The sequence below is a fragment of the Pleurodeles waltl genome, chromosome 3_1 (assembly GCF_031143425.1).
Source record: "Pleurodeles waltl isolate 20211129_DDA chromosome 3_1, aPleWal1.hap1.20221129, whole genome shotgun sequence".
Taxonomy (NCBI): Eukaryota; Metazoa; Chordata; class Amphibia; order Caudata; family Salamandridae; genus Pleurodeles; species Pleurodeles waltl.
Genome location: NC_090440.1, coordinates 1921383115 through 1921407197, shown reverse-complemented (window position 1 = coordinate 1921407197; position 24083 = coordinate 1921383115). Strand labels below are relative to the sequence as shown.

Below are 24083 nucleotides of genomic sequence, written 5' to 3'. Positions count from 1 at the left end.
CTCTAAAGTGTATCCTATACTGGTGTCTGGTTCTACTTTGGGTGTTTATAAGGTGATGAGGTGCACAGGTCTCTTGTAACTGCTTCGAGTGGGGCAAAATCCGTGTTCCTTGCCAAAGAGAGCGGGTTTATGGCAGAAATGCATCATCAAAACTGCGTTTGGTTCTTTTGCGAGGGGTGCAGCTGAGGAACTATAAAACTCAGGGCTGCTGGTGCTTAGCCTCTTGGACCCTCTAATGTCCTCCAAACTGGATGGTTAGTACTGCATTAGACCACCCACCCAACCCATCCGAATTGTTGTTTGGAGGAATGTTAGTGTACTGCTGTGAAATTGTTGTGTACCAGAATTAGTGCACTAGGAGCCCTTGCTTTTTTGGTAATTTACTCTTTGGCTATAGGTGATAGACTGGATTAGTATTGCTGCAGCTGATTATTAATGCTCTTGTGGAACGTTACTTCACACTGCTTAAGTTCTTGCATAAACTGTGTTGTCCCATGTCTGGACCACGAAGGGGTTTGGTTGTCTTTGGACACTGTTCTACTTACATATGCTTCTGACCCCTGGGTATGCAACACAGGAGGCTCATGGTGCGAAAATAGGGATCAGGACTGGGAATGAGGCATCACGGTTTGGGGGTTGCCTGGGACTGACCACTGAGTTTGGGTGTTCGAGGGCATGTGAGCTTGTTTGAGTGTTTTGAGTGTGTAGGGTCCTGTGAAACTATCTTAGAGTTCCTTATTAGTGCATTTATGTATTGTGTACAATGTAGCAGTGAAAGTTAACAAAATTATTTTTGTAAATAAATGCACCCCCTGTTTCTCCACAAACCTCAGTGGGTTGTGTGTATTTTTTCCGAGTTTGGGCAGGGTCAGTACCTTGCCAATCAGGCCATTGGTATGTCCTTAAAATAATGTACCAACCAGCTTCACAAATGTGTTTCTCCAGCATTGTTTCTTTCCTCTATTCGCATGCTTGAATCATTCCCCTTCATTAGACTGGGAATACCCAGTAATCTTAAATAGCAGTTACAATGGCCATGGGCCTCAACAACCATGTTTGTTTAGTAGCACATCCACCTCATTTAAAGCAATTTGAACTTCTGCCAGTGAGGTGGAAGTGCCAGCTCCTTTAGTCCCTCTAGAGGCCATCATAGCTCAGATTTCTACCGCACATTGTGTATGAGCAAGTCCCTAAGAAGAGCTCAGTTCTAACTTCTCAGTCACCTGATCTTTTTACTATTTTTGCCCTACCTGGGTCTGAACCAGCCCTACCTTCATTCTAGAATGCTGTTAGTTGTTTTTATGGTAAGTACTTTTGGGAGACAGTTTCTTTGTCACCAGCCATCAGCATGACTGACAGAGGCAAGAAATCCATATTTAAACCCAGTTCTACCTGTGGACATAAACAGACTTATATCTGCATGACCAGTGCATTTAGTGCCTTTATCCTACCCACATGGCTTTGCGCTATAATACACATAAGAAATTTTTTCTTCTAAGACTCTGAAGGACAGGGACAGGAGGTTGGAGCTATATGTGCAGGGGAGTAATAAGAAATACCCTCCTTCTAGGGAGGATGACCACTTGTTAGGGGATGAGTCTGTGAAAAGTTGATCCTCCAAGCACTGCTACGAAAGCAGAGATGTAGAGTTTCCTGAGTTAGATTCATTTAATAAAGTGCCTGCTGTCCACTCCTCACTGGAAAAAAACTGGAAACTCATTGGAAAAACACTCCAGAAGGGAAGAACACCTCTCTCTGAAAAAACCTGCTTAAAAATCTCATTCCTATCAGGAAAAATAATTATGTAAGAAGAAAAGACCTTCACCGTTGACCAAAATTGCTCAGTTGATGATGACCAAGAAGCCAGTCTTGTAGACAAAGATCCCATGGAGGATGGCTACAGTGTCACCGACGACTCCAATGATGTCCTTACTTCCGCCGTTGATGCCAGTATCGACATCGACAGCCTTGATGCCAGTACCTGAGATCTGGTTGACAGTTTTTCCAGCAACTACCTTTGCACAAATAAAGGTCACAGCAAGTTTACCTGTCCAAATACTAGACTCAGAATTAGAAGAAAACATCAGTGACCTCACCTCTAAGAGTGCTTAAAGCCCTACCTTATCGGATATACGCTATGTCCTGGATTTTCAGGACGTAATGGATGAGGAGGAAACTTACCAAGAGTATGGGTATCAACAGGATTATACATCAGATAACCCACGCACTTTTATACCTACGTGTTTGCCACAAGATGATATAGCCCGCTTAAACACTCTCATGGAAAGACCAGCTAAAAAGTTCAGTTTACTGCTTATTTCTTTAGAAAGGCGGTGCTTCCTTGATGATTTCAAGGAACAACCACACAATACTATAAAATTCATTCCTATACTGCATTATGTCTAGTTGAAAGGACTAAAATTGATGAAAACACTAGCGACAGTTCCAGCAATAATGGCATGACTGAAGAAAAGTATAGGTCCCTGGGTTCAGCCCCAGCCGTAACATCAACAGCCAACTGTAGAACAAAGCTGTAGAGCAGAGAAACCTATCACACCTTTGCCTGGTCCACCAGACAGAGCGAGTAGACAAATAGATAATTTGGGCTGGAGAATTCTCAGTGGTAGCAACATCCTTTAAGGTAGCTAATGCTTTAGTAATTTTAGGATGTTATCATTGACAAATGTGGCATGACATCTCACCAGTGCGTGAACTCATTCTAAAGGACAAAAAAGGCAGCCAATACGCTAATTAAGGAAGGAGAAATAACATCAGCAGCCATTACTGATGCAGCAGTGGTCATCTTGAAAGCAGGCTTCCGTCAGCTAGCAGAGGCAGCTGTTTTGAGAATACAAGACTGGCTCAGATCCAGCCTTCCATCCAGACGTACAGTGAAAGGTACTTGACATTCCATTTGATGGCCTCACCCTGTTTGGCAAGCATGTAGATGAGGCCCTCCAAGTATCAAGACAAACACATATACAGGAAAATCATGAGGGTTACCGCTACCAACAACCCAGCTTAGCCACTTCTTGTGGCTTGTGTAGGTCGCAAGTCTACAGGGTATGTTTGAATCAATATGGAGGTCAAGGACGACCATAGTGTCTCTAGCAGCAAACCATTTATGACTAAGGATATACCCCTAAGCACAACTACAACCAGAGACAGGGATAAGGAAGGTCTGCATGAAAAAGGAGCTCCTCCCATTCGCACTCCAGTGAAAACCAAAAGAGAGCTTGACTCTGGGAATAATTTCCCTTTTTGACCCCAAACGAGAGTCCGTATGATTGGACCAATAGGCACAGCAGTTGATAAGCACAGGACATACGTTGGAATTTGTACAAAGACCACCTGTCTGCCCAACCAAAAAAGAACATCATCTCTACTTGAAGGAGCTGCAACAGCAATTGTTCAACTTCTTCTCAAAGGAGTGTTATAAAAGGCCCCCAAATTTCAGGGAAACCAGGGATTTAATGCCAGATTCTCCTTGATAAGAAAGAAAACTCGACAATGGAGACAGATTCTGGACCTCTGACAACTGAACAATTTCCTGAAGAAGACATTTTTCCTAGTGGTTACCCTTCAGGAAGTCCTCTTGATGATCCAGGAAGGTGATTGCTCCTTTTCAGTGGCACTCCATTCGGCCTCAGATCAGCACCTCAGATTTTCATTAAGTGCCTATCTCCATTTGCTGCCTTCCTCAGACCAGTATACCTTTTGTTGGACGACTGCCTTGTCAAGGCTCCACTGAAGGACGATTCAGACATTTCTGTGGCTGCATGTATTAGTGTCTTTCAGAGCTTGGGACCCACGATAAAGGGAAATCTTCTTTGGAGCCACACATTAAGACTCAATTCTTGGGAGTAATATTCGGTACACAGTTGGGAAAGGCACTTACATCACTGGAAAGAGTGCTAAAGCTTCAGGACCTGGCAAAAAACCTACCTACCAGACAGTCAATTACAGTCAGAAAGTAGTCATTACTGGGTCTAATGTCCTTTTGCAGGCCTTGAATGAGATACATCCAACAAGAAATGGATGTCCAGTGGAAACAAATCGATGACCCATGGAACAACACAGTCCAAGTTGTGAGAAACTCAAAGCAGCACTACTGGGTGGAGATTCCCTATAAACCTGAAGGCAGGCCCCTGTACTCAACCTTTATCAGCATAATACTAACAACAGATGCATCCATTGATGGCTGCGAAGCTCACTTGCAAAATCTGTTGACCGGACGTCTCTGGTCCAACATAGAAAAAAGATGCTTCACCTCAATGTACTGATGCTCCAAGCCATTAGACTAGGCCTATAGGCGTTCCTCCCAAGACTAGCAGATTAAGCAGTCCTCTTAGGACAGATAATGTAACATCTGTGTTTTACATAGCCAAGCCAGATGAAATGTAGACATGGACTCTCTCCAAGGTGGCTTAACTTCTGTTGGACTGGGCCATTACTTACTCAGGTGACAATGCTGTGAAACATCTGCTGGAGCGCTAAAACGATCAGCCGGGTGCTCTGTCAAGAACTTTCAGACTGCCAGGAGTGGGAACACTACCAGGAGCAGGTTGACTTCATCTTCTGATGTTGAGGTCAACCCACGATTTTCCCCACTCATAGCAACAGAAAGTGCCCGTGTTTTGCTACCTGGTTTTAGCAACCAGTGACCATGGGCAATGGCCTTTCGATCAGAAGATCCAATGCCTTGCATACACTTTCCCTCTATTTCTCCTGATCCCAGGGTTTTGGGGAAGGCAAGGACTGATCTCTGCACTCTGATTCTCATTGCTACGGCATTGCCATACCAGTATTGGTACCATGAACTGCAACTGCCAACATGTATAGAATTACCACTGAAACTGCACTCCAGGATCTTTTCCTGACACAACGAAAAGATTTGGCAGCATGGCGCCTAACCACCTTGAGTCCAGTTTACCAACAGAATGTAGGGACATTCTAGTTCAAGCACCAGCAGCTATACATGCACAAAATTATCAGTTGTTAAATGAGTAAAATTTCGTAAAATAATATGCATACATGATAACGTCAGATTCAGCAAATGGTCTATGAGCTTAGATTTGAAAATAGGGAGTGAGGGGCAGATTGTATATCCTTGAGAAGTAGGTTTCTTATCATAAGAGCGTTCATACCACCTGAGACAATCCTGCGGAGGAAGCCACGAAGTAAGCCACTCTATACACGCTAGCAGCATCACAAAGTGCTAGTGAGAAAAGTTAAGACTGTCAAATTGGAATCTGTGCTTTTGCACGCTTTGTCCTATTGTTTGAGGCTTTAGTGTGCCAATGCAAACGAGATGCCGCCTGGAGGAAGTATCAATTTAAGTGTTAGGTTCTGCCTGGAGAGGAGTGCAATGTCAGGACAGAGAATGGTGAAAAAGAGGAGAGAGCTTGCTTGGAAAATCCCCATACCACAACATGCATAACCTACCCAGGCAACATTCTTTATATTTTGACACGCTCCTCCACTTCCACTCCTCGCAGGCAGTGGTCCTGCATTCGTTGAGGTTGAGGAAAGCTGTGTAAGGGATAGATGCAGGATTAAAAATAAGAAAGGCAATTTTGGTCTGTTTGTTGCTTCTTAGCTAGGTTTGAGTATGTAAAGAGTTTTGAAAATGGGCTGGGGCATAACACAAGCCCCTGCGATGCAAGAACCCCACCACCCATCAGGGTGCCCTCTTTAAGTTGAGGCCTATAAGTATCTCCAAGATGTGGGAGCTTGAAGGGGCCCCCAATGAGCCTAAGGAGCGATATAATTACGTAACAGACGTAACATAACAGGAAAAGTATGGTGTTGGGGTGTTCCTTAAAGAGATATGTGTATCTGCTTCTTTAATTGTATGAGGCTTGGCCAGTTCTGATGTATGATGCTGTTCCCTGTCTTGAGACTGCGGATCAAGACAACCCATTTTCTGTTTTCTTTATTCTGGAATGATGTAGTCTTCACAACTTTGTTGTGTATAGGATGCTTTTCAGGGTAATGATGTGATATGTGGCACAGAATTAAGTAGAGTGTTATGTCATTACAGGTGAGAGGTGACAACAGTCTATTCTTCCTTCAGGAGAGTGTGTTGATGCCATGTTCTCTTAATGTTACTGGTGATGCCTTCACTGAATTTGAGATCAGTGTCTAGGATGAATCCAAAGGATTTTGCATTGTGTGTCAGCCACAGGATGAGGCCTGTTAGGTTCATGTTGGGGAGCCAAGCTTGAAACTGAGATTGTTCAGCACTGTTTAAAAAAACAAATGGAACTCTGTATTTGTCAAGTGGAGCTTCAGGTACATCTGGACTAGTTTGAAGCAGGAGATGAGTCTCTTAATGTGTCAGTATTTGAGATCTGGTACAGAGTGATTTTTCCCTTGGTAATCCAGCGCAGGCTAAAAGAAAGTAAAATATAATCCAATGAAGGACACATTAATACACATTTTCTTTTCATTCCAGTTAAAGTAAGGTAATCAGAATACTATTGTGATCCAGTGAAGGATAAACAACGTCTGTAATCCAGTGATTGACACAGCAATAGACATACATTTTAGCCCACAAAATGGTGAAGTAATCAGATTATTCTTTTATAATCTAATGCTTTATAAAGCAGTTGGAGTAATCTCCTTCAACCAAATGCAGGATAAAGTAATCCTGGCAATCCCCTTCTATATTCTAATACAGGGTAAAACGGTTACTGTAATTTCTTTCTGTAACCTAATGAAGGAAAAAGTAGCCAGTTTTTTTTTTTTTTACTTCTTTTCATAGAATGCATAGCAAAACAATCAAAACTGTCCTTTGTCGTCTGTAAAGTGCATAACAACAGAATGATGTTCTCCAGTCTTCCAACCCAAGTCAAATTTAGCAATCTGTGTCAGTGATCTAAGACCGAATAAAGTAATTACTCTAGTCCCTACAGTGTTTTGCATGGTAGAGTAAACCTTTTTTTTAGTGCAGGCAGAAGTAATTAGTATATTCTCCTCTAAGGTAACGTTGGTTAAAGTAATCCCAATCCACTTCCTTTTCTGATCCAGTGTCAGATAAAGTAATGAGTCATATTTCTGTACCCAGTAAAAGGTAAAGTTATTTAAGTAATTTGATGTAATGAAGTGCAGAGTGATGCTTTCTGGATAACCTTTAATGTAATACCTGATAATCAGAGTAACTCCCTTCTGTAATCTGATAGAGAGTAAAGCAAAGTAATTGGCAATTTGATAATTCAGTAAATTGTGAAGAAATCAGAGTACTAGCATCCTTGTATAAAATGCACAGTATTGTAGCATGAATAATCTAATTTGGAAAACCACAGAAAGGAAAAGTAATCAGAGTATTATCTGTTAATGTAAAGTAACAGGTGCAGTTGGTGCACCCATTTAGTGCAGGATAATTTCCTTATCAATTGTTTTCTGTAACTAGAGTAATGTTTTGCAATGTACTAACTATGCTTGTTATTGTTTATACGGTTGTTAGTTTACTTTACTTGATACTGTATTAATCACCTAGCATTGCACACAGAGAAATGTGTAACCCATTAGATTGATGCCTTTCTTCATTCAGATAATAATGTAATGACTGTAAAGCCATTTTGTAATCTGATGCAAGACAAAGTAGTTAGATTGCCATTGTCATTTAATCCAGGGGAGGGTAAACTAATCATCAGAATTTACTGAGGTAATTAATATAGGGTAAAATACTCCACTATCATATTCTGTGATCTAAATATGTCAAAGGTAACAGAGTATTCTCCATGTTTGATCTTGTGAATGGCGAAGTAATCAGAGAAAGTAATTTGTAAAACTAGAAGCTTACTTCAGTTGAGGAGTAGATTGAAAGTTTCCAAACTAAGCTGCTCTAGATGCTAGTGATTTCCTGCTGTAATGTAATGCAGGATAAACTCATCTACAATCACTTTTTGTGATCTACAACCAGATAAAGTAATCCACTATTCCCCCGAATGTAAAACAAGAATGCTGTTTTTCAAAGCAGGGTAAATAATCAGTAATCTGGTATAAGGTGTGATAATCAATTTGGATTGTAAAGTAATCCTAGCATCCCACGTTGTGTAGTGTGAATCAAGATAAGGTAACCAGAATCATCTGTGTTTCAGCGCAGAGTTAAGAAGTCAACATCTCTTTTTGTAATCTTAGTTTTTTGTAAAGCAAAATGTAAAGATAGTGAAGTAACCTATAAACAGATACAGCATAATATAGTCTGAGTAATATCTTTCGTTAACAGTAAAGAAATTGAAATTATTTTGTTTTCTGTTGTAATTTTGAGTAAAGCTATCAAAATATTATTTCCTTCGGTAAACGACAAAGCAAATATTCCAAACTTATTTGCAGTTCTTGGCCCTTGTCCTTAATAACATATGGAAATCCTCAGCAATCTAGTGCAGGGTCATGTAATTAGAGTAGCTATATTATTTAATGTCTTGTAAGGTAATTAATGTAATATTCTGTAATTTAATACTGTCAAAGGTTGTTGGAGTAATATTCTGTAATCCTAATGCCTAGTTAATAATTAATCAAAGTAGTTGACTTTGTCTAATTTAGGGAGGCGTGAGCTGTGATTTGGGCGGGGTGTAAGTAATCATCTCTTAACTAAAAATACACAAATTAATTAGATTATTTTTTGTAATCTATTAAAGGGTAAAGTAATTGCATTTACAGCCTTTTGTAATCTACTGTCCAGGTTAAGCAACTTTTGTTGTTGGGAGCAAATAGAATGAATCTCAGTCAAATTAATAAGGATAATATAAATGTATTGAGACTAAACATGTTTATAATCGCAAGCAGGGTAAAGAAGTCGGATCTATCAATTTCTGTAATGCAATAGAGTGCAGTAGTCAGAATAATTCCCTGTAATCTAATACTGGTGACGTGATTTTATACAGGGTGAAGTGATCAAAGTAACGTCTTGCACATCGTTTTTGTACAAACATTGAGAAACTTAATTCAGAAATAACATGACCCAGGAAAATGAAACACCTGTACCGTATGTTACAAAAATGTGCCATGCTGCTGCAATGTAGTGTTTTTTCTGTTTCTGTTAGAGTAGCTTATTCTGGTGGTGTCATCTGTTATCTCTTCTCTATTTAATGGAGACTTGACACATGCTGGTGCTACACTATTTCTCTTCTTAATGTGAAGAAAATGTGCACCACTGCTGTATCTGATAGACCCCCTCATTATCTTTCATCTCTTGTACAGATTATTTATGATTTGATTTCTTTGCATCACCGATCTCTCAATGTTTCTCATCTCTTCACATTTCCAGATAGCTCAATTAACATATTTGTGTTTATTTCCTTAGAGTGCCTCTCTGAAGATTGCCGCTCGGTGATCCAGGAACAAGCCACATGTTTGGGGCTCTCCATGTTCTCCCTGCTGGTGAAGAGGTCAACTGACTTGCTCAAAGAGCTGTCACGAGGTAATGGCACTGGGTTCTAGACACTTGAGAATGGCACTTATGAAAGTAATAGTTCACTTCAATTTAACGCTGTAATGAGAGTTTGAGGGTTATGGGAGTTTGTTGGGTAACTAAAGAGAATAGCAAGACCAGAAGAAAGCAAACATGGGATTGCTTGAATATTGTCCAACGCCACTAGTGCTGGTATTTAGTCCTCTCAAGAGATCAAAATCTCCTTATGTTGCTAAGACAGCCTTATCTACGCCTTAGTAGCGCAGGATCGAGATGGAAGGCAACTTCAGAAATAGTGTTTTAAGGATTACCAGCTTGAGCACAACACTTGCATCGCAAAACCACTAAGTAAAGCTCCCAGGTAAATTTACTTAAAACAAATAGAGTATTTTATGACGACAATATGGCCAAAATGACAAAAATATCACTGCAAATGTATTGCTTTCTAAAGCAATAATTCCATTCCTCTTGGCTTCTACGTTCCGCACAGACAGTCACTGAAGGTTCCTGCAGAGTACCCGCAAGTGGCTATTAGAGACTTCTTCCACTCAATTCACACAACATGACTTCTAGCTCTGGGCTCCCTTTAGCTTTCTGTCAGGCCAGAGGGACTGGATGAGAATCGATCGCCATATGCAGGTACAATTCACAGCTTCCACACTTTAGAGTGGCTGTAGACTATTGTCTTCGTGGCAGGCTTTCTATCAATTATTTTATTGGTATAAAAAAAGTACCAAAAAAAATCAGCAAAGTCAATGACATGCAAGTCCAACATAAATCCATAGTAAGATACAAATGCTGTTTGCAGAACATGCATCAATACCAAACGTTACTAAAATATAAGAACGGAGGGACAAAATATGGATAGGAGTGAGAAATAGGCTATAGATGGAGAGAAGAAAAGAAAGGAAAAAGGATGGGGAAAAAGAAGGAATGGAAGTACAAAGCAGGGACGATAGGGCAGGGAGATGGAATCAATCGAAGCCCAAGTATAGTAATGCTTGAGGAGGGGGTGCAGTGACAATGACAACATAGAATCAAGAGTCATGGTGAATTAGGGGAGGGGTGGCATTCTGCAGAAAGGGAAAACACGTGAGAAGAAAAATATTTGTCCAATAAATTGTAAATTACCTTTTCATAGGATGCTGTCTAATTTATTTCTGCGAGCGATTCCTCATGTGACAGCAGTTGCGGAGAGCGCTAATGTCGTAGAATACAGATCTTGGCAGCTGTAAGGGCAGTGAAGAGTAGATGACAGCAATGGCAAGTCAACTCAAAAAAGTCAGATAAATCATGGAGGAGAATCAGTGTGGTCAAGAAGTGGCGAGGGCAAATCCATGGGTTCCTGGAGCGTAGACCTCACTGCTGTCCAGAAGGGATGAATGGCAGGACAATCCAGTAATATATGAACTATATCACAGGGTGCATAATCGCATTGCCAGCAGGCAGAGCGAGAGAGCAACCCTACAGCTTAAAGCCTTTCTGGGGTCCTGTGCCAGCCCTAAAGAATCTTAAATAGACTGAATTTCATCCATGCTTCCCGAACTCCCCATTTCAGGGCCTCCACAATTTCTACCCAGACCTCCTCATCATATTCCACCTGTAGGCAAGCCTGCCAAGTCGTCCTGAGGCTAACCAATTGCAGCTGGGAGTAGAGGTAGCAAATCAGAAGATTGTTGAACCTGGATACCACATCTTTAAACCAACACCAAGTGTTTAGGTAAGAGAGCAATGAGGAAGAGGGGATAGTCCAGGGTTGTGGACCCAGTTCAGGTTGCTCAGCAAACAGTGACATAATTGTGTGCAGCACCATTGTTGAGTATGCAGTAGGCCAAATTTGTTCTGTAGCATCTCAAAGGACTTGCGTTTGCCACCAGAAATCAGGTGTGTGCAGGTAAGAAACCCAGCTCTGCTCCAGGGACCCCAGTCAAGCATGCCCCCCCATGCGAATGCTATTATTGTTCCAGAGGGGAGCCTTGTCATGGACATGCATATCGACTGAAAAGAGCGTGCGAGCCTGTATCCAGGTGGCATACATGGCTTTCAGCATAGAGTTGGGGGATCTAGCGGCGGCTGGGTTAGGAAGATAAAGGGCCTGTAGTCCCAAAGAGGTCTATTAGAGTCTACGTTTGTTCGCAACTCATAACAGAAGGTCTTGGACTTGAGAGTTCATGTATGCCATTTGTGACGGGTGTAAGGCTAGACAATAATGCAGCAAGCTAAGTCTCTAGTCTTTCAGAGTCTGCCTAAGTCAATAGACTGCTCCTCCCCTTCTCAGCGATCAGTCCAATCTTTGATGTTGACTCCAAAATCTCCTTTCCATCGACTGGTTCGCAGTGAGTTTAGTTTAGCTTTGACACTCTTTTTTTTCCAGTTTCAGAAACAGTTTTTCACTGAGTCCAGTGGTAAGAGGAGCTAGACCTGGTTGTTTGGTCTGTTTCACAAGAAGTGTACTTGGGCGCACTTGGATGGCCTGGATTAGTTAAATGGGGACCAGTTGACACTGACCCTTTTGTAGGACAACCCACTCAAGGCTTGGTCGGTGTGGATCACAATTCCATATTAAAATCAGTAGCCTCTATCCATTTCCAAGTCCTGCACCATTCATGCCTGCACAGGTCTGTCTGTCTTCTCCTACTTTCACCTGTACTTTGTACCTTAGGGCCTCTCAAGTCTGGAGTCTGGGCTCTGTGTGTAACAGGCGACCACTAGGCCCCTAGTCTTCAGACAATTTGTGTCCAGCTGAAGTACGCCTCTCTGAAATCCTATTCTTCTCCCTGAAACATACTCTGATGCACTACCTAGTATAGGTGGGGGGGGGTCGGATTCTAGTTCGCCACACAAACAATTTGCAGTAGTCTTTCCTTTAAGGCAGAGACCCTTCTAAGTGAGATCCCAGTTCAAAATGTTCAAAAGGTTACAGTAGTAACATTCCAAAGGTGCTGCCCTAATTTAGCCAAATTAGATTGATTTCCCACCATGAAATACTAATCTGGTCTTGCTTAAACTGGTTGGGGAACCTCTGATCTTAGGCTTCAGTGCAAAAAAAAGCTGAAAACACATATCTCCCCATTCTTACATCCAGCCTTGCTATTCTTTTGAAGATTTCACTGAAGCTGTGTGCACATCTAAATCAACTTTCCTCTCTTATCTCCTCTCTGGTTATCTCCTAGAAAGGTACTTGTCGTTCCCCCACACTCCCACCCTTAGGACTGCAGACCCCTTAGAGGTTGTGTAAATGAAAGCCGCCCTGCTGCAGCTGTCTGTGTTCATAAGAAACATAATGCAGTACCTTTGCAACTTTGTGGGTTCCCTTTAGCTCTTAGTTTAGGCATCTTTATTCTAGCTACAGGCCTTTGGCCTGTTCCCTTTTACCTATATACACATTTTACTTGTTATATTTTAGTATGGTTTGCTTTTAGCAGGGTAGTTTTTATATTCTAATCAGCTGCCTTTCTGTGAAAGCATTGTTGTTAGTTTCTTTGCATGACATTTCTCTCTGTACCCTGTCCAAGGCTGTCATTGCACACAGTAGCTTTCTTGATTTTGCCAGTCCAAGAGTTACAGTCAACCTTCTCACCATAGACATATTATCAAGTCATGTCTGCTCTCACAACACAACACATTTGTGTTATATAAACACCACACAGGCCAAGAAGGGTAGAGGGACATTCCAGCCAACCATCTTTCGCTGTGTGCCCTTTCGTCAACAGTTGCACTGCTTTTAGCCATGTCTCTTCAGCCAGCCAAGAGGACTGCCAGCAAAACAACAGGCAGACCCCTGCTTTTCCAGGTATGGGCTTGTGGCCTCCTTCCGTAGACTAGTATAGGCAGAAAGGCTAACAATGCTATGCTCTCACGTTAGATGCTCGAAGTATAGGTAGGAATTTTCAGTCTCATGATTAGGTCAGGATGCTGGACTCTTAATCTGTTTTACTCTAACGGTCACAATCATTACTGTGTTACGTTTCTTCTTCCTAAGAATTGCAGCTCATGCTTTTTATCATAGAATATCGTTCTTTCAACAAATACATTGAAACCTAGCCTGCATTCGTTTCTCTGCCTTTGCATGTGTGAGACTTGTGCAGATGAGGGAATGGTGTAAGATCTGTTGCGCCATGACGTCATTGAGGAGTCCAAGTGCCATGTTTTTAGGTTGCCACTAGGTTTGGGTGAGGTGTTGCTAGTTAGCTGTAAATGTCAGTCTGACAGCTTCCAATTGGTGTGAGACTGATTCAGTCACCCACACACAGTTGGTCAGGCACTAACTTAACTGCTCGCCTGAGTACCTCTGACTCTCGCATGCTAAAGGCACCCGAGACTTTTATGTTTTTAAGGAAATATCCTCCTCCTCCTCTAAATAGGTAGTACCTATCTTAGGCTGTAGGTTGTATAAGCTTGAATCTTAAAAGGATTTCCCCAAATTGTTGTTTCTATTTCTGAACTAACCATTCAAAATATGGCAGATCCTCAATGGGCAGATGTTCCAGTAAATGTGAGACACCCTCTCACACATCTGTTACCTCATGAACTCACTGAAGGGGGTGGGGATGTTACATTCGTGGTAGAGGCACACAATGCGTACAGAACAGAAAATGTATATTCTTGGGTCACTTTTCCAGCAGCAGATGGAAACTCACAACATTTCCTCAGTTACACAATAGTAAATGCACCTCCATAATACAGAACTTATGCATATTTAGAAATACTACTTTCTTATCAAGAACACCAAAATTGGTTTGCATGACCAGAATTAGCCACATATACGCCACACCCCTATGTAGCAAACATACCAGTAGCAGATTTACGCCTCGCATATAATACTTTAATAGGTATATATAGACGCTTAATACAATTTGTAATACAGACTTCAAACACCGCCCCAGCAAGGGCTGCTTGAGCACCACATTTGGCTACAACCGGGATAAATCCTGCAACTGTGCATTCAGTAATGGGTTAAGTACCCACCAACTGTGAAGAATTTCCATTTTGGTTAGCACAAATAATACACCGAACACACATGCATTCTCAGAGCTTTACAATAGACATGCTTGAAGCAAAACACTTGCACACATGTGACAATAAAACAAATTTTGGGGGCGGGTCCAGCATGGCGCCCATGTAGGAGCTTCCCTCTGGAGCTCCGCTGTACCCAACAGGTGCAACTGATCCGGAGGTCCCCCAGCAGCTCCCCGACGCTGGGACGGTACCTCTTTGTCTATGGGATCATGGAAAAGCACACAGGGACGCGCAGCGGCAAGGGGTGGAGACGCCCCCCATCCTGCTCACCGCAACCCAGTGACATCAGTTAAAGAATGGCAGACGCCACGTGTACTCAAATTGCAGCCTACTCCTCCTGACTGACATGTGGCCACAGTCGGAGCCGCAGTAGGAGGAGCGTCTCCCACCACACCTTCAGCGGTGGCACAGCGGGGCTGAATAAAGACCTGGGTGGAAGCGCGGGTACGCCTTGAGACTGCAGCTGCACACACCGCCCCAGCATTCTGGCAGATGTGGTGGCAAGGCGGGGGCCCGCTGCCTGCTCCCCGAGGGAGGCTGTGCAGGGGGGGCCCTGACCCCCAGAGGTGAGGTGCAGCTAGGGTTGAGGGGGAAGCCCACGAGGGACAAGATGTAGCTTTTGGGCCCACCACCCTTACAGCACAGCCATATCAAGAAGAAGGCTGGACCTCGGGGTTAGGTGGACTTCTGCCGTCCTGAGCTGGGGCCTCAGAGAGGAGACAGTTCTAGCACCCTCAATCCCCCCTCTTGACTGGAATGCCTGGCACCCTTGCCAAAACAATATAGAGTACAACTAGGTACACCCACTGGGCTGCTATACGGTGTCCAGGAACTCTGTGCCTGCATGGGGGTGGGCTCACCCCGCACTCCGCCTCCCCTTGGTTAGGGACGGGGGGCCGGCATCATCTACACTACTGTTCGGCCTTGCGTCTGCGGGGTCCAACACCACACAACGCACCCCTGCCACCGGCCTGGGGACCTGGGATCCTTTGACCTAGCGGGGACTCCACTTCCCACCTAAAGTCCATGCCTCCCCCCTGGCCCGCGGCTGCCCAGATCGCACACGCGGGAAGGGACCACCTTGGCCTACATTGCACTGCCCCAGGGTTGACGTCTAGACAAGCGCCAAAGGATCCAGCAAGCCCTACAATAAAGACTTTGTGAATCACAATCTCACCGGGAACTGCCTATAGACAAAAGCCTGCAGCACTGAATGAGGTGATCAGCACTGACGCCCGCCAGTGTGACCTCTACCTAACTCACGAGGACGCTGATGATTTGGCCCCTCTCCAGTTCCTTAGCAGACTCAATCCCTCCCTACACAGATTGACTAATTGTAGGACATTACTAACCAACCCCTCCCCCCCCCTCACTCAATCATTCCTGGCTGCCCAGTGGCACTCACCACACCCATCGCTGCACTTACAATAGTCTCGAGCTGTGTATCTCCTGGACTGTCATGGCTTCCCAGCGAGGCTAGAGGGACAGTAACCTCAGACCTGCTTTCCAAGTCCGTGCCCAGATGGTTTCAGGGACTGGGGCTCTCCCACGCGGGCCCCTCCGCCGTCCCTCCCAGGAGAATCAGGGGGCGGAGGAGGCCACAGTTACCCGGAGTTTCAGGAAGAAAATCTTTCATACACTTCAAGACGATATAGCAGCCCTAAAGCAGAAGTTGGCCTGCAATATCAAGGACATTTGTGCCGACCTGAATGAGGTGGGCCAAAGAGTGGACACTCGAGAAAGGGGCAGCAACGCCAGGAAGGAAGAACTTGAAGCCTGCTGACTCCAAATCCTTGAACTTCAAGACCAGAATACTGACCTCATCTACCATCTCGAAGACTTGGAGAACAGGTCCCACAGATCCAATATTTGAATTAAAGGGGTGCCCTTGCAGGCAGACTCTGGCAAGCTGGAAGTCTACGCGCTTAAACTCTTTTGCCACATTGTCCCGGAATTGACGGACAAAGAAACTATACTGGATCGAACACGTAGAGCGGGCCGCCCATCCCGGTCCCCTGTGACGCCACAAGACATTCTGACCTGCCCCAACAACTACCGCCAGAAGGAGCTGAATATGACCACCATTCGAGACCAAGGCTCATTTACGTTTAAAGGCTCAAGAGTATGACTCTACCAGGATCTGTCTTAAATTACACTTCAAAGAAGAAAAGCTCTGAAGCCTGCTTCAACTTTCCTCAGAGAACAAGGAGTCAAATACAAATGGGGGCACCCTTTCTCCCTAGTGTTTGTTTGGCATGGGGAAATGCATGCAGTCTGCAACCTGGGTGAAGGGAGTTCAATACTGAAGTTTGAACAGGAGCACACTGGGTCCCCAATGTCGCAGCAGTAAAACGAACCTTTTAACTCACGTGAATCCAACCAATGGCCTAAGTACAAGAACAAGTCAAGTCAAACAAGTCCTCCGCCTCTGAAAGCCGCAGAGAGTGATCAGCTCTGTTGTGGCAGCTGCATCAGAGGAAACAATCCTCAGACCCTGCCACAGATTGATGCTCAAGACCAACGAACCCCTGACCCAGTGCGTACTAGAGCAGATTGTTGTTACTGACATCCCAGGCCATGGGAACGGCTTCAAGGGACCTCCCTCCACCACATGATAGGGGGTCCTCCGTATGGGTCCAACACCCCCATCTTCTTGTCTTCTCTAGGGCAGCGCAGCTCCCATCACCTACACCCACTCCAAGACGGACTTCATCCAACAACATGTTCCCCTTCAATGTCACACACTGGTTTCCTCAAGTTGGAGCGAGCAGCTCCGTGAGTTTTTTGTTTCTACTCACCCCATGGTGCTCTTTTTACTCTGATATGCTACCCCCTCAGTGATGTTCTAATAGCCCCCCCCCCCACTATCCCCCCCCAGGCCACTCGATGAGCCACTGCAGAAATCCTACTAGTAGTAAAAAATAAAATAAAAAAAGAACAGATGGCTCTTCCTCATGACAATGGTTAAGATACTGAGCATCAATGTCTGTAGCCTTAACACACCATCAAAGCACCTTGCCCTACTAGCGATGCTAAAGGATTCTCATTGTGACATATGTCACCTACAAGAGAAACACCTCTTCCACAAAAATTGGCCGAGGCTAAAATCCAAGTGGTTTGGCAGACAATATTTGTCCTCTGGTACTGAGAAGAAAGCAGGGGTTGCAGTTCTCCTGCCGTCCCACGTTTAAGGGCGGGTACTTCAAATTCATTCAGACATAACAGGCCGTCTTCTCACTGTACAACTCTCCCTCCATACCCGCGACCTCTCGGTAGCTTGCACTTGCGCCCCATATGAACGTCAGAAAAGTTTCATCCAGCAGTTAGTTGGGATGGTCCTCACTTCCCCAGAAACTGCATTAGTATTTGGGGGCGACTTTAATTTAGTCGCAGGTGCCACTTTGCACTGATAAGCCCAGAGAACTGGGCAGACAGGGGCTTTTACATCCCAGGGAATGCAGAGGCTTACAGAAGTAGCCCTCCTAGATATTTGGAGGTCCTGTAACCCTACCACAAAGGTATAAGGATTATTCCTTCTTTTCTGCAGCGCGACAAATGTACGCCAGAATAGACTACTTCTTGATCACCTCCTCTCCTCCTCCAGTCTCTCAGGCGGAGATCAGTGTAGTGGCACTGTCAAATCACGCTCCAGTCTCCCTCACCCTCTATTAACCAGTCCACTGCCCAGGCTCCCAAATGTGGCATCTTAATCCTAAATTACTAGTTTAACATCCCACAGTTCAAGAGATTGGCGATACAATACGAACCTCTTTGGCCACCTGCGACAACCCACACACTCCCACAGCTCTTCTTTGGGACTCTCGTAGAGCAGTGGTAAAGGAAGTTTTTATAGCAACAGCAGCTCGGCTTAATAAGGATAGGCAAGGCAAACACTCAGCATGAGTGGACTAAGTCAGGGTCCTAGAATCCTCTTGTAGACAGACTTCCACAAGACCTGACGACATCTCACAATAGCCACGAAGCAACTCAAAGCGATTGACCTCAATGCAGCGATGTATGCGTTGCTCCGCACAAAGCAGAAGTACTGCGGGGGAGGCAACAAGGCCGCGAGGCTACTTGCCCACTGCCATCTCACCAGAGTAGGTCCTAAGGGCTATTGGGAGGCTCCAGCTAGATAAGGCACCTGGCCGGGACGGACTCGCTGTCGCCTTCTACAAGGCGTTTGCAGAGCAACTAGCCCCAGTGCTGACTAAACTCTATAATTCATTTAGGATGACCGGAACCCTAGGAACTAGTATGAAGGAGACCATCATCACAGTCATCCCAAAACCGGGGAAAGACCCGACACAGTGTGCCTCATATTGCCCCATCTCCCTCCTTAACGTGGATGGAAAAATCTTCACCAGCTCGACTGGGGCTCTATATGCCGGGACTCATAGACCCAAATCAGGCCGGGCTTATACCTGGACGTGCCTTTAGTGACAACACAAAAAGTCTCCTACACCTCATTGATATCTGTATTGATCTGTCGACGTCGAGAAGGCATTTGATTGCATGCACGGGCCATTTCTCCTCTCAGTGCTGGGGAAAACAGGCCTAGGCCCCTGATTCTGTAACTGGGTATGGTCCAGCTACGGAGACCCCACCGCTGCTGTCTGGGTCAACAGGTTGCTATCGAGGCCCTTCACCATCTCCCGCGAAACGGTCAAAGTCTTCCCGCTCTCACCGCTCTTATTTGCTCTGTACATTGAGCCCTTGGCAGAGCAGATTAGGCGCCACCCTGATATTACAGCCATAAAAATGGGGGGCAGGGGGAAAACCCATAAGACATAAGATAGCGCTATATGTGGATAAAGTGCTACTAGCCATCACTCAACCAGGCCGGACCATACCGCTACTGTTGCCGGAACTCAAAATGTTCAGCAGAGTGTCAGAGTTTAAGATCCTTGCACAGAAATCTCATGCCTTGAGCCTAGCCGTTCCGCAGAGCGAGAGGGCACTCATCAAAGCCATCTCCCTATTCCTTTGGGCCATTCAAGGTATTTCGTACTTAGGCATTCAAATATTCTCCACACTGGATAAAATCATAGATCGAAATTACACAACCCTATTACACCCCACGTGAGAGATACAATCCAGTCCTGGAGAGGAGGTCTCATTTCCTAGCTAGGTAGAATAGCAGCCATTGAAATGTCCACACTTCTCAAGATTTTGTATCTTATGCAAACGCTCCCTCTCCACCATCCCCCCCATTTTGAAGAAGTTGCAACAGCATCTGGAGGTATATATTTGGGAAGGGAACAACCCTGCATGGCCAAGAGATGATCATACTTGACGCTAGCAGTGGGCAGATTGCGGGTCCCACACCTAAAACATTATCGTCAGGCAGTTCATCTGCAATATTTGATAGAATGGCAGGGACCAAGTTCCGAAAGGCACTGGTGTTTTATTAATCAGACGATTGCGGGGATGCATATATGGAAAATCCCTAGGCTTCTCCAGAAACATCACCCATCAGGAGTCGATATATCACCTGTGGTGAGAGCCACAATGGGGGAGTGGGACATAGTATGAGTCTCCAAACACCTCTCTACATCAGCTTTCCCACTCATGCCGATTATAGGGAACCCAGTGTTCCCTACAGCGTTACAAGAGCCCACCTTCCTGCCATGGCAGAAGTCAAACTGTATACAAGTGGGAGATCTGTTCCACGCATAGAGATTATGGGATTTTCCGCAGTTCCAAAGGGACTATGGTCTTTTAGATGCAGCATACTGGCACTACAGCGCGGTCAAACACTGGGTCACACACCCTGATGTAGGCCACATGTAAGTAGGCCCCTGACAAACTTTGAGAAATGGCTCCTTACCAGGAGTGATGACAAATGCATTCTCTCTGACAGTTTTTCTTTTCTCAGCCCACCCCCTACACACATCACCACTTCCCCTCCCCGCCGTCAATGGGAACTGGAATGCGAGCGACAGTTCTCAGATAGGGAATGGTCAGATATCTTATATCGAGCCCACACCTCAGCATGTAGCGCATCCGGCAAAGAGGCCCTCCTTAAAATCACCCATTATAGGTACTCCATACCTGCACACATTGCAAAATGGAAGCAGGGCAACGATAACTGTTGGTGGCACTGATGCAACCACACAGGCACACTAACTCATCTGCTCTTGCATTGCCCTAAATTACATCGCTACTGGGCAGATGTCCTAACGGACATAGATCATATGTTTGATACAGAATTGCCACGCTTCCCCAGTTATATCCTTCTCAGCCTTCCCAATGTCTTAACATATCCCTTGCGATTGCTGAAAGGAAGGACGATCATTTTAGTACTATGTGCTGCCATACGAGTCATATTGTCGAGGTGGGGCACGGATAACATACCCAATCACACCGACTGGCTGTACAAACCCTGGGACCTCCTGAGAATGAAGAAACTGACAGCGTATGTGAACCACACTCCCCCCACTTTAAGAAATAAAGGGGTCCCTGTATCCGATTTCTAGTGCAAGAATTCCAGGAGTTAGCATGTCCAATCTATCTCGGAGTGCTATGTCTCACTTCCAGGGCTCCCAGCCCCGCTTAACTCCCTGGAGGAAAAGACATCATCTTTGACATCACTTGAGTCTGTAAGGAGGGACACTGCAAGGCCTGAGCACCACATTCCCCATCTAACTCCTTACCTAGAACCCTGTGAGTGACTCATCTATCCATCCCATCTCTCTTACCTCTCATATCACCACCACCCCCTGTTTGTTTTACCCACACTGTTCTAGTTCCTCGCTGGCACTGGAGGTTTTGTTTTCTAAAAACTAATAACAAACTATTAAAATCTATGCCTAAAACAAATGTAGTAATTCCTGATGCCATCTGGTTCAGTGTCAATGAAGGTGACCCTGTACCCATAGTATAAAAATTACACTTCTGCTCCAATGATAAACAGCATTTTGCACCCACAGAAAAAATCCTGACTGACGTTCAAATGGCTGTCATAAAGGCGAGACCACTAGCCTCGGCTAATGGCAACCCCTCACCAAAAGTATATCTTTCTAAATATTCCTACAACTTAAGTGCCCAAACATTACATTTGCAACAATACCTGGGGTGGGTGATTGCTTGATCCCCAACCAATGAAAAAGACCAGATCGTATCAAAACAGCACATGAAAGGGTTACTTCTGCCCATGCCGGTGTTGCAACTACCATCTCCCTTTTACAAAAATGTTATTGGTGGCCAGGTCTATACAAACAGACCAAGCAGTATGTCCTCAGTTGTGACATTTGCCAACAAATTAAAGGATCTACCATCAAACGCCCACCGCAGACACCCCTCTTAGTTTTCAAACAACCCACTACAATGTGTGTACCTGGACCATTGCGGTCCCTTACAACCAGATGGTCATACAAATATATGCTGTTGTTGTTGATTCATGCCCCAGATCTCTCTGGGTGTTACCACAACGATCGGCTGACGTTCAAACTCTTCATCAAGACGTGGCAATTGCAACATTCATTTGGACCAGGGCCCTGACTTTGCTTCCATTGCATTCAGGGACACCATGGCAATGATGGGTGTTAAAGTGCATTTCTCGTCTCCATATCATCTAGAGGGTAACGCAATTGTGGAGTGACAAAACTGAGACTTAAAGCAATGTTAACAGCTAGAGTATTAGGTTCAGGTTTAGTTGGTTTCATCACCTGTATGGAGTCCGGAGAGCACTAAATCTGCCCAGAAAGTTTTTGGGAGGATGCACCCCCTGAGAGATCCTATTTTGGGATACCTATGTATGTCCCAAATCTTGATGGTCCTGGAACGGTGGCGGCAAAAACACCTTTTGACATAAATGAATGTGTCATTGTCTTGCATGAATTACAACAGCTCCGTGATAAAAATTAATCTGCACGTGCTGCCACCTTGGAAATTAAGGATTTGTCACCAACATTCACAGACTGGATTCCTGAAGTTGGGGATCTAGTTCATGAAAAAAATACCTGTGAAGAACTAGTTTGGCCCATCCTTCAGAGCACCAGTTCCAGTCCTGGGAATACATGGTGCCAGAAGTGTAATTCTACCACTGCTGCCTGGTTCTAAAGAAGTTGTTTCAGTTGTCAGCGTCAAATTGCATCATGTGGCTGATCCTGCACAGTAGACCATGAGGACTTCTGGGTAGTTCTCTGTATTTGCGGTCTCTAAAATTGTGACTTTTTGCCTGAGCATACTCCCCTCTCCCCCCCCCCCCCCCCCCCCCACCCCCCCCTCCCCAACTTTCCCCCACGCATGAAATAAAAGTAGCGGAAATGTGTCCTCACTTTGGTACGTATAATGTAAATTTTGACAAGCTGAGTAGACTGAAGACCTTATGTTACAAAAACGCATGGCTCTTACATCAGCCTGAGAGACCTACGTCCTCCAAGTCGCAAGGTCATCAGCAGAGATACAATCTCTTTTAAATATGAACTTTTCTAAACATTTAGGTGAAATAATAAGTTGCATCTTTAATGCGCCTAACACCGCTGGGATTTTATACTTTTTTAAGGCTGTTGGCTCTGGCTTTGTCAGCCCTTTCCAGAACGTCTTTGGGGTAATACCTTCAGCCATCCACTCGCTTTTTTTTTTGTGTTTTGGAGGATTTTCTATTACATTGGCGTTAATTGGTGATATCCTGCTGTTGCTGTTTTGGTTCACAGTGGCTGCCCTATCTCAACAACGAGAAATGATGGAACTCCCACCAGTAAGTGCATAATTCAGTGCTTTGGAGCATCACTTTTAAGCTAAACAAGAACTGGTCACTGTTATTACGACCAGTTCTCAGTTGTTTGCAGCCATTTTCTGATGCTTGTGGAGCCCCTAAGTACACATATTGGAAGTGAGTCTTGCCTTTTAACATGTACCTTTTTTGGACCTACATCTGATTATGTTCCTGATGAGGACTCATTGCCAGAACTGTCCATTGAGATTGCAGTTGTTGCAGGATGCCTTCTATGAGCCTCCCTTTGGATTTGCTGGCTTCTGTTGCTTCAACATCTGGCACTGCACGTAAAGCTACCCCCTCGTTGGAGCTGAGGCTGAAACAATGGATCACGTTCTCCTTCCACCTTTTGTTTGATGGGCTGGTGGATTTATCCCCTGCAGAAGTGGGGTCCTTCCTAGATTCCCTTTCCATCAATGCTTTTGGATACCTGCGAGATCATGATTACTGTTAATTTGGTGTTTGGATATTTTTCTTAAATTCATGTTGTCCTGTTTTGAATTTGGCTGCACGTCTCAGCTTGGTTTGCCTGTCAACTTGGACATTTTAATCTCTTTTATGTATATTTTTAGTCCGCTTTCAACTGGTTAGTCTTGGTATAATTCATTTTAGGTATTGGACCCTACACTCTTGTACCAATAATGAGGAGGGTGTAGGGGGTTCCCTTTAGTGCTTAGTTTGGGCATCGTTATTTTAGCTGGAGACCCTGTAGCCTGTGCCCTTTTACCTATATGCACATTTTATTGTATTATTTATTTTCTTATAATTTAGTACAGCTTGCTTTTTCATATTCTAATCAGCTGCCTTTCTGCAAAAGCATTGTTGTTAGTTTCTTTGCCTGACATATCGCTCTGTGCTCTGTTCAAGGCTGTCATTACACATAATGGCTTACTTGGTATTGCCAGTCCAAGAGTTATGGAGTCA

At 44.5% G+C, this 24083-nt stretch overlaps 1 protein-coding gene across 3 annotated transcripts in view; it reads left to right on the top strand.

The window, feature by feature from the left end:
- SMG6 (SMG6 nonsense mediated mRNA decay factor) overlaps window positions 1–24083 on the top strand; it is an 890340-nt gene that overhangs the window by 460471 nt on the left and 405786 nt on the right. For all 3 annotated transcript variants that reach the window (XM_069226152.1, XM_069226151.1, XM_069226153.1), the window contains one exon: window positions 9311–9427. In XM_069226152.1, coding sequence (XP_069082253.1) covers window positions 9311–9427 — 117 coding nt within the window. The remainder of the gene's footprint in view (window positions 1–9310; window positions 9428–24083) is intronic.